General features: G+C 38.6%; 1 protein-coding gene and 1 long non-coding RNA gene across 2 annotated transcripts; one reads left to right on the forward strand and one right to left on the reverse strand.

Annotated features, from left to right (window-relative positions):
* Positions 1 to 2,635: 2,635 nt before the first annotated feature.
* On the reverse strand, positions 2,636 to 3,295 carry LOC113747964 (uncharacterized). The gene is made up of 3 exons (XR_003464030.1): positions 3,273 to 3,295; positions 2,966 to 3,024; positions 2,636 to 2,718 (listed from the first exon to the last, which is right to left on the reverse strand). It is a non-coding gene; the product is annotated as an uncharacterized LOC113747964 (long non-coding RNA).
* Positions 3,296 to 7,958: 4,663 nt separating this feature from the next.
* Positions 7,959 to 11,154, forward strand: polr2eb (RNA polymerase II, I and III subunit E, b). Its single transcript, XM_019279168.2, has 8 exons — positions 7,959 to 8,167; positions 9,491 to 9,665; positions 9,776 to 9,891; positions 10,009 to 10,089; positions 10,192 to 10,250; positions 10,435 to 10,513; positions 10,823 to 10,895; positions 11,044 to 11,154. The coding sequence occupies exons 1-7, from the start codon at positions 8,111 to 8,113 to the stop codon at positions 10,886 to 10,888; spliced, it is 633 nt and encodes a 210-aa protein (XP_019134713.1). The 5' UTR covers positions 7,959 to 8,110; the 3' UTR covers positions 10,889 to 10,895; positions 11,044 to 11,154.
* The last annotated feature ends 117 nt before the right edge of the window (positions 11,155 to 11,271 follow it).

The raw sequence follows: 11,271 nt of genomic DNA on the forward strand, positions 1-11,271 counted from the left end.
CCTTCTTTTCTACTCCTTTTTTTTTCTCCTTTTTCTGACTCCTTTTCTGACTCATTTTCTGTCTCCTTTCTGTCTCATTTCTGTCTTCTTTTTTGTCTCCTTTTCTGATCCTTTTCTGTCTCATTTTGTCTCCTTTTCTGTCTCATTTCTGGTCTCCTTAAACCAAACAGAGACTTCCTCAGCACCATAAAGGTTGATATTCATGTTTTTCTTACAGCCTGCAGGTGAGAGGTGGTGATTATTCTTGGTGTCTAAAGCTGGAGGGGTGGAGAAGTGGTCAGGAGTCCAAGCTACCCCTGTCTGCCTGTCTGTCTGTCTGTCTGTCTGCAAAGCCAAGTAATAAAATATCACAGCTGCACACACCCACACACACACATCACACTGCCTCTTTTCAAATGTCTGCCCCATGCCTACCCATGGTCTGTGGTGCCTGCTGGCAAGTACGACTCGTACCTACATGCATGCAGTGTAAACATTACACAGTCAGGTGTCTAACTTTAAATGTTTCCCCATTTTATCCCAGTCTGCTAACTTAGCTCACTTAGCCTAGCCTGCCAACCCTTGCAGCAGAATGAGTCGGGACTTTCTCAGCACAGATGGAAATATTTAAATAAACATAAAAAAAAGAGGAGTGGGTTTTATTTAAAAGCTGATATTTTAAAAAAAAAAGTACCCATATCTGCGGCGTCCATCCCGTAGCTAACCCAACGACCGTGTCCCCATCATCGGATGCTGCGGCCACGGATAGCGGGCTGCCGTCCCTGGCCTCCGACAGCCCGACCGCTCCCTCGGCTGCTGCTTCCATTCAGCTCCCGGAGGAAAAAACAGGCGAGCCCTCCGTGTGAAAGACCCGCAGCGATACGGAGAGATGCCCGTAAGAAGGAAGCAAACAAAAAGGAAGGAGTGATATTCTAACACTAATCAAACGGAGGGATTTGTTAGAGTTATCCGCGATGGTCCCTTCATCTGTGCGGTGTTTCCTCACACACAGCCCCGCTCCTCTCAGGTCGACTGCACCGCACTTGCTGCTGCTACCGCGCCGCTGCTGGCTGCTTTTGAGACCGGGCGCTGTGGCTCCCTCTGCCGGAGGCCGAGAGGGTGGGAACTGCTGCCCCCCCCCCCCGGTCCCCTCCCCCTTATATAGAAGATGCTGTGAATCACACGCAGAGGTCAACCTGTGAAGTGATGGAGGTCTGAATACATTTACAAGGGCTCTTAGCAATTTCTTTTATTTTATTTGGGCTGAAAAGTAAGAATAACAATTTCCTCTCTGCATGACCTCTACATCTGTGTATACATTCCAAAACAGGAGGTATTCCCCTTTATTCAAGTGTTAATAACTATTATTATTAGTTTATTTGCTGACATACTGTGCACATGAGCCAGAACTAAGGGTAGCATTAGTATTCATTCAAACTACATCTTCATTTCACCTGTTTCTACACAAGAAACACCTTCATCGTAACACAACAGGAACGGTTGAGTAGATTTCCTCTCTGTTGGAATATTTTGTTATGATTTTATGGTGCGATTTAAATAATCCTTTTTTTGTCTTGTGACCCTTCATACAAAGCCACCTCTTCTTGCGACCCATGCGCTGCAAGCCCAAAGTGGTCTTCCCTTCCAAACTGGTGTCGAAGAGGTTAAACTATCACAAGGCGAATGGAAAGAAGAAGAGAAAAAAAGTAATACTGTGCAGTGTAGCAGAAAATTGTTTTCATAATCTTCATCTGGAGACGCCTGAGATTAATCTTGTGGCTCCTTCAAGGATCAGCTAAAATAATGTCTTGCGAGTTTTTTTAATTTACTGTGCCAAATAGTTTTCATGCCATGGTCCAAATTGTTAATCTGTGAATCAGTATATACTTGCTGAACACAGGTTAGAATGATGACACAAATAGTGTTTGGTGCACTTGGGTATGTAGATAGGAATGTATCATTATGTGACAATGTGTATATGAATAGAAATTTTTGTAAGGAGTCTATAATTATAAATAACCATTTCAATAGTGGCTGATTTTAGAGATGAGTGCAATATCCACCTCCCTAAAGCATATTAATAATCAGAAGATCATAACTGCGTCTGTCAACAAAATATTGAGCTGCTGTATTTAAATTTCCAAACGATTGAGTCTGTGACATTGTACTTTTTTCTACAAAGAAGAATAAAGCCTAGCAGTTTCATTTAAGCACAAACGTTCACTCATAAACACACACTTGGATTTTTCAGCATGGCAGAAATTGATTCCTGTCACTTTTTTCCATTGTACAGAATGAGTAATAATCATTACACGCATCAATAGCTCGGGACAAAACTTCAACATGCATCATTCTACAACCACACCAATAAAATACGATATAACTCAGTATGATTAGAACAAAATCTCAGTGCTTTTATTTTGAGAACAATGCCACACATTTACATCTACTAAAAGAGTTACTTTCAAGGATCCTTCTCCTTCTCTCCAGAGAACCAAATGAGTACCAGCTTGGTTCGCCCAGGAGGTTTGCACGCATTTTCATCAGGTCTGCTCTGTCGCCGTGCGGGTTTATGAACGACCGTCACTGGTCTGGGCTGGACCCAAAACATACCACTGGTGCTCGGAGAGGCAGAGAAAGGAGGGCGATGGAAAGACAAAATGGACGAAGTATGAGTAAGTGAGGCATCAGTTATCCATTAGGTGTTTATAAGTATCGGGGAAGATCCTTCTCCACCACCTGGGAGGAAAGCAGAAGTAGAAGTTGACATCAGCTGATAATAATGCACACATAGCTACAGAAAAACCCACTGTTTTTATAGATAATGTATAATTCCATGTTAAATCAGAAAGATCCCTTTTGTTTATTTATTCTTATTTGCTTAACTCATCACAACACAACAGCAGAATGTTCACCTGTTAAGCGTATACACTCAAGGTGTGTTTACACTATAATACAGTGGGCAAAGTAAGATATTTGTACGTACACTTGGATCATCCAGTGGTCCATATCCTTCACCACCTGACCCTCTCTGTTGATCAAAAACTAGAGAGAAAGAGGGGGAAATGACAACTGAAATTAAGCGAACATGAAATTTATGAGCAAAGGATTATTTTCTGTTCAACATTTAAAATAAATGTACTGTTTCATGATAATAACAAAAACACACAATAGAAGGAGGGCGCCTGTTTAGCACTGATGAACTAGAGTACAGAAGTAGAGATGAATGTTCAGCTCAGTCAACTTTAATGAGTTTAAATGTATAAATAATTGTAAATAAATGTTATATTTACCTTAGTGAAATTCCACTTGATGCACTGCAGGAATGAAAACAAAACATGCGTCAGAAAATAATCACTGAGTAAACATGACTATGATCAATAATGATTGAGGATATGGCTCTAATTCAATGAAGTATGATTTCATTACGTATCAATATGTGATAATTGGCTCATAACGAGCCTTTGTGTCATAAGAAGATGAATACTGCCGCCTGTCTCTTTGTGCTCAACCATTCGTTTGTTCACCACTTACTTTCCATGAAGCCTTTCCCGTTGGCCTGGTCTTTCAGCCACTTCCACAGAGGATGAGCGTTGTCCCCGTTCACGTTAATCTTACGGAACATGTCAAACTGAACATGATAGGACTCGGCAACTGCTTGATCTGAGTTTCATTGCCTGGCTCCTTTAAAGTAAAACAAAATGAGAGACATAATGTTTAAGCCCCGAGCAGGTTAAACAAAAATTAAAAAAAAACTAAAACAATGTAGATAAAACAGAATTTGGCTTACTTTACTACAAATATTACGGTTATAAAATGTTTTGTGAACACACCTAGAACATTTTGTAATCTGATCCGATTCTTTTGAATGTTCATATCAAATCTTGGTCCTGTTCTAACATGTTGCTTTCATAAAACACTCATGTGTTACACACCTGGTTCCCAAACTGGTTAGAAGGGAAGGCAAGGATGCGTAAACCTCTCTCAGCATACCTGGCGTGCAAGTCCGCAAACGAGAGTAGTTTACTGGGGTTTTACCTCATTTAGAAGCAACGTTGGTGATGATGACCACGCTACCCCTGTAAAACAAACAAAAGGTTGTAATGATAGTATTGTACGCTGTTATGGGATGCTGCAGCACATTTAGGAGGAGAATGTGTCATAGATAGATTTCCCTGTATTTTTCGAGGGAAACCTCATTCCCATCAATATCTGTCGCTGAGAAGTTTAAAATAGACGTGGCCGTCTGCCATTCCTCTGTCCGAGCAGACTGTTAGGAAGAAAGAGAGGAGGAAAGTGATTTGAGTGATGGTAGCATATTAACATTTAATGCATCTTTCCATCTAAATCTTAATCAAGTCTATATATATTTCACAGCACATACATACTCAAACATACATCAAACATACCGTCATCTGTGCCGTGTGTGCAAATCATTTAAAAATATAGAAAAATACAAAATGAATACAAACAAACACACGGATCACCTATGATCAATTCAGTTCCACAAACTCTGACATGCCCAAAAGCTCCAGTTCAGTACTGTACCACATAAAACAGCCTTTCAATCCTAATCTCATTTTTTTCTTACCATAGCCTGCAGCAGCACAGATAAAAGGACAGTGGACCCTATGAGACGCATTGCTGCCCTTCAGTAAGGTCCTCTGAGGGCAGAAAGCGATCAAATGTGTAAACCCCCTGAGTGGCTTCAGCTGCAGCCTCACTGTCAGACCACAGTCCCGCTACTGAGAGAGGAGCACAGGGTCCTCATGTAAAGGGAACGGGTGATCATTAACAGAATTGATAGGCTGTGATTCTCCGATAGGTCCCTCTCAGCTGCTGACAACATCCACATCAGAAAGGTTGTGCACTGCGGTCCACAGTCCACAAATTACCACGGACGCATAAAGAAAGTTGACTATTTATAAAAGCAAAGATTTAGTCCAACGGGGATTGAACTTCGGACAAAGGGCAACAGTCTGAAGAAATACATGAACTCATTAATAATGAGCTTAATATCAAGAATCACAGAGTGAATCAGCACGATTTACAGCTCTTAAATCTCGCCATGACGCAAAAGTCACAAGACTAAGGCCAAAACACGTTTTATTTACTAAATCATTATAACTGGGAAAACAAGCGAGCTGGTGTTTCAAATGATTAGAAAATAATCTGTTTTTTGAACTCTAACAGCACTCTGTACATTCCATTACACCTTTCTCCTGGAACCACCAGGCAATTAAAGCATTGTGCAACAAAAGTGAGTAATTTGGAAATGATCTCGTTATTCACAATTTTCTGGCAAGTTGACCTGTGAGTTGTGTTTCACAACTCAGCTTTGACAGAACATGTTATAAACCTAAAAGATACATACAGATACTTAGATATATAAGCAAAAGCATATGTTAAAGAGAAAGACAAATTAGAGGATAAATAATTATTTTTTGTTTAGAGAGATTTTGTACAATTACAACTAAAGAAAAATGATGAGATTCTATATAGCACAAACTTATATCTGCATGAGACTGAGCCAGGAGTCCTCTTTGTTCATGTATAACTGACTTCAATACTTTTCATACCACACTAACAGTCTGTAAGACTTATACAGCCTATACAGCAGGATGCTGCTGACCGAAATAATTGCTGATATAAACAAAGTAAGCTGTATGCAGTACTAAAATGACCTTGTGTTATAAAACCTTTAAATGACTCGTCCTGCTGCTCGTGTTGTCTCTGTCTCAGGATGATAAGCCTATCAGCTGACACCAGATGGGGGAGTGCTGCTGCATGAAACCACACCCTGTGAGCTTTGCACATTTTCACACTCCAACGCCCTCAGTTAAGAATTAGCGTACATATAATACTAAATACACGCGGTCTGTCGTTTTAATCATACACGAACACAAACAGACAAGAAAACTTCGTGGACTGTAAATAAATAATAATGCAGGTGTGACGGATAAAGGGCGACCGTGTTAACTGGCGACCGCTAGACGAAAGGGTATGGTGTCGTCGTAGTTACGACGGCTGTTGAAACAGGAAGGGACAGCCCATTGTAGTTTTAGCTGTAACGTTATTTTCTTTAAAACAAACAAACAAATAAATAAAGGGGTATCACGTATCTTCCTGTTTTTTAACGGCTGTCGTAACTACGACAACCGCAGACGCATTCGGCTAACGGTCACCAGTTAACTCGGTCACCGTTGAACCGAAACACCGGATGTGTTCTCAATAGAGTATTTTACCGATTAGCATGAGCTCCAAACACACTCATTATAATCAATAGGCAGCTTTTATAATCTATAATCAAAAAAAACAAAGATTGATACACATGATAAATCACAGTCCCCCTCTACATCACCCTTGCCTGGGTTGCCCGTTATAGTTCCGTTACCGTTGTGGATAAAACAAAGTACAGTACCATCGCCAGTAGTACTCCGCTGCCGCCACCGCCCCAAATGTCAAGATAACATATAAGGGCCTCATTTTTGATACAGGACAAACCTCAATTATTATAATCAATTGCTACATTATATCTACTAACTCCGCCCCGCAGATGTTGTGAAACGCTTCACGCAAGTCACGTCCTGTATCGGTGTCACGTGGATCTAAACTAATGATGGGAAGTTAGGTTCTTTTTAGTGATCCGGATCATTTGACTCGCTGTCCAAGAAGAGTCGACTTTTTGGCTCCCAAAAGACTCAAACCTTTAATATTTTTTTAACATTCACTAAATTATTCAATACATTCTTTGTACTGAAATATTCAAAAGTAAAAAAATACATTTTCTAATACCAATAAAATGCTGTAGCCAATTGTTTTTATTGCATTTATAGACCCTTGTAAGCTCTAAAACCACCAATCAATGCACTAACCTCTCTGCTACACAAAACAGATAGAAACACTTAAACAAACTTAAGCATGGAAATAATAAAAAAAATAAATAAAAAACCGACTCCCATCGTTTACTTAAAAGAGCCGGCTCTTTGAACCGTCGTTCGCGACCGATAAATTTAACTTTGTTAAACCTGTTCTGTCTCGGCAGTCACAAAATCTCGCGAGATTTCAGTGCTAATTTGTCAGTCTGGTTTCACCAATAATGAATTTTAAAAACATAACTAACATTTAAATAGTCACCTGTCTCTGGCACAAGAAAAACGACATATATACGTTATTTAATTTTTTTAAAAATAATATAAATTTAGATGTCACGTATGTACCGAAGAGAAAAAAAGAAGAAGAAAGTGGAAATATTTGTATTGGAGACACCACACACATTTGGGGGGGGATTGTCCATTAATACAAAGATTTTGGCACAATATTAAAAAGGAAATAGATATTTTTTTGGAAGTAGATGTCGCTCCAGAACCAATGTTGTTTTTGTTGGGAGCCTTTATAAGGAGATCAGCAATATATACTTATCTTAATTTCTTATTTATTTTTTATTTTTATTTAATATTTACTTCTAATTATTTTTATTTTATTTTTTTTATTTTTTATTTATTTACTATTATTGTACATTTTTTATGTAGAATTCTATATACTTTTTATTTTATCTTATTATTAAAACTATTTATTTTTTATCTATTTTAATTTTGTGTGTTGTGATTGAACTTTTTTTTTTGCAGTTGTTGTACATTATTTAACTGTAAATTTGATCTTTTATATCTTACATGTTTAATATTTGTTCTTTGTTTGTTTATAGATGTTACTTGTTTACATATGTTGTGTTTGTTTGTTTGTATACCTGGTGACATTGTAACAAAAACAAGTAGGTAATAATTATTAAAGTATTTCTGATTCTGATACTGGGTGTCATTTATTATATGAAGTCCTGTGTCAGGAAATGTTATGTAAAATAATTTAAATGGTCAAATAAAAAAGCTGTATTATTGTATTAAAGTACATATTTATATTATTTATTATTTTATTAAACAGCTGTTTGAGCAGAGGAGAGGGGGGGCGGGGCTAAACTGTCCGGCTAGTGTCGACGTCTTCAGTCCGCGACAGTAAACTGTAAAACGAGAACGTGCGTCGCGCTTGTCCGGAGGAGCGAAAGTTAAAATAAATTAAACAATAAATCAAAAGAAATTTAGAGGAAATCCGGCGCAGGTGACTCAGCTGAGACGACATGGATGACGAGGAGGAAACATACAGACTGTGGAAGATCCGTAAAACCATCATGCAGGTGCGTGTGTGTGTGTTTTAGCATGTAGCTTAGCACAAACAGTTCCGCTCTGCGTGCTGCAGACTGGAGGAGGGTTTGTTTGTTTGTTTGTTTGTTTGTTTGTTTGTTTGTTTGACCGCAGCGTTTGATCGTGTGTGCGCTTCTTCAGCGGTGTGATTCAGCAGAAACGGACCCTATAGTTAATATGAGACACCGATACATCTTCCTCCTGTTGTTCAGACACGTTACAGCTGGTTTACAGGCAGAGAGACAACAAGTGTTTCCTGCCTGTGAGCATCAGTCTGTACAACTCCTCCCTCAAAACATCAACAAGTCAAGGCTTGTTTAATACATGGGTGAAATCTTCCACAGTACAGTCTCTCAAAGACTGAATTCTTCATAAGGTTTTAGATTTACACATTGCATAGCTCACTGTTGGTTTTTATTGTACTGTCATTTATACACGTGTCTATATAGTGACAGGCAACATTGCCTCTAACGCTGTTGACCATAGACAAGTCTCCTTTGACTCTTTTTTGAATATCTAGCTTCTGTTTTGAAATGCCACTCACCCATACTTACAGTCACTGCACCAAAACATTGTTTTTATCCATTTTTAACACAAACTACGACAAAATTACTTGCACATAGACAACATAAATGACAAAAAGGCAACCGATTAAAAAAAAAAATCTTCTTGATGGACCAACACACAATCGCAGCCACATGCTGGACCTGGTCACTGGCAAAGGTTTAGACGTAGACATATCCTTAATCACACCACTACTGCATTGAATTTACTGCCACTGCATCAACAACCCAGGTTAAAACTGAACGCACCGTCAGAAAAAGACATCTCACACCTGAAGTCGTAGAAAGTTTTATAACCCATATAAATACGCTTCCCTCATCTGCAGACTTTTTAGCAACTGTTCTTAAATTATACCTTTTACCCTATAGGTCTTAATTTTTCTTCTTATTTGTTTCGTTGTTGTAGTTTTATGCTTTTTTACTTTTCTTCCAATCTCTAGTTTTTTTTATGCAACTGCTCTTTTACCTTAAGAACTGTTAGTTGTTGTCTATTTTAGTATATTAAAGTTAAGTTAAAATAGGATATCGTATAGGTGTATAGTGTTAAAGGTTTGTCTTCTTGCTATCACTTACTATCTCACTTACCGTTTGGGAGCTGCTGTAACAAAAACAATTTCCCTGCAGGGATTAATAAAGTATTTCTGATTCTGGGAGTAGAGACCCGTGTAACAGTCTGCTGCTAAAGGAGCTACTCAGTGTCAGTGTCTCAGTTTGTCTCGTACACTCACTGACTTTCACCTGTACGCCCTTCAGCTGTGCCATGACCGAGGCTACCTGGTGACACAGGACGAGTTGGACCAAACCCTGGACGAGTTCAAGAGTCAGTTTGGAGACAAACCCAGCGAGGGTCGCCCCAGACGCACAGATCTCACTGTGCTGGTGGCACACAACGACGACCCCACAGACCAGATGTTTGTTTTCTTTCCTGGTACGTTAATATCTTAATAACCAGCATTCCCTCATAATAATAATAATACAACAAATTGCACAAGCAGCTGTGTGATATCATCACCTTATTATTATTTTTTTACATTTCAGAGGAGCCCAAGGTGGGAATCAAAACGATTAAGATGTATTGTCAGAGAATGCAGGAGGAAAATATCACACGGGCAATCATTGTTGTTCAGATGGGCATGACACCATCAGCCAAACAGGTAAACAACAATTTATATATTTACTAAACAAACATAAAAATGATTTTTGTATCTTCCTGGATTGGTAGTAAAATACTAATGTAAATGTAAATAATATGTAAATATTCTCCTTTCCAGTCTCTAGTAGACATGGCACCCAAATACATATTGGAACAGTTTCTACAACAGGAGCTGCTTATCAACATCACAGAGCATGAGGTAAACACCGTATTTAAAATCCCTGTTTTACTATATTTCAAAATTACCATATGGACTATCCCTAAAATATAGAATTACATTTTTCGTGTTTTGTCTTTTCAGCTTGTTCCAGAGCACATTGTCATGACAAAGGAGGAAGTGACTGAACTTCTGGCAAGATAGTATCCTTACACACACTGCACTTTTCAACGTCATGTACTTTTTTTTTGTGATATTATTTGTAATAAAGAATACAGCAGCGTTTGATGTAGCTTAAGACCACCATAGAGCTGTAAGGTAGTGTCTTTAAAAGACTCAGCTTTTCATATAAGTGTCTGTTGGCCTGCCTTAACATTTGTACCTCAGTAAATTAAAGGAAAGTCAGTTACCGAGAATCCAGGCTGGCGACCCCGTAGCTCGCTACTTTGGTTTAAAAAGAGGACAGGTAACGTACCCTGAAGATGCCTCTCTAATGCATTGTCATTGCAGGACTGCTCGGTGCTCTGTATCTGATATAAGGTTATTTTTGTTTGTTTTTTGCTGTGTCACCATTATGAAAATGTCAGCAAATGACTGGTAGACAAAAAGATGTTGTTTAGCACACAGACATGATTTCCATATTTTCAGATCATCCAAATTTTCAGGTCATGTTTCAACGGCTTTTAAATAAACTGCTCAAATCAATTTACCTGTCGGTAAGGCAAGACTGAGTCCAGTCTAAAGATGTGCTGTTTTTCTTTTTCAATATTTCCAGGTAGTAAAGATCATCAGACCTAGTGAAACAGCTGGGCGGTACATCACATACAGGCTGGTGCAGTGACAGAAAGGTCAGTGGTTCTGAATACATTTGCATATTTGTTTCTCTAAGTTCCAAATCCCGCATCACCCCTCCCCTTCTTTGATTGATAAGCTCTTTTTCTTGGTATCTGTGTAGTTGCTTTAAATAAAACATACTTTCAATGTTTTGTTTTTCAGACATTTTCCTGAAACATTTAGGACCAGTGAAGGAAACTGAAGAGCTTTCACTCATCCAAATTGTGTTTTCTTGTAATTACTGATTTTGTAAAATAAACAATAAAAAAAAAACATTGTTTTGTCAAGTTGATTTGAGCTTACATAATCTCTATTTATGTACATTTCAAAAACTTAAAGCAGGACACATCATCTACATTATGCCGTAATGGTTTTTAGATGCTTACCTTC

This window comes from Larimichthys crocea, chromosome XVII (genome assembly GCF_000972845.2).
Source record: "Larimichthys crocea isolate SSNF chromosome XVII, L_crocea_2.0, whole genome shotgun sequence".
Taxonomy (NCBI): Eukaryota; Metazoa; Chordata; class Actinopteri; family Sciaenidae; genus Larimichthys; species Larimichthys crocea.

Bases quoted from the DNA above. Each gene is read 5' to 3' on its own strand.
- polr2eb (XM_019279168.2), top strand. From the start codon at position 8,111: ATGGATGACGAGGAGGAAACATACAGACTGTGGAAGATCCGTAAAACC. The intron at 9,666-9,775 runs GTACGTTAATAT...TTTACATTTCAG, and splicing joins GATGTTTGTTTTCTTTCCTG to AGGAGCCCAAGGTGGGAATC. The intron at 9,892-10,008 runs GTAAACAACAAT...TCTCCTTTCCAG, and splicing joins TGACACCATCAGCCAAACAG to TCTCTAGTAGACATGGCACC.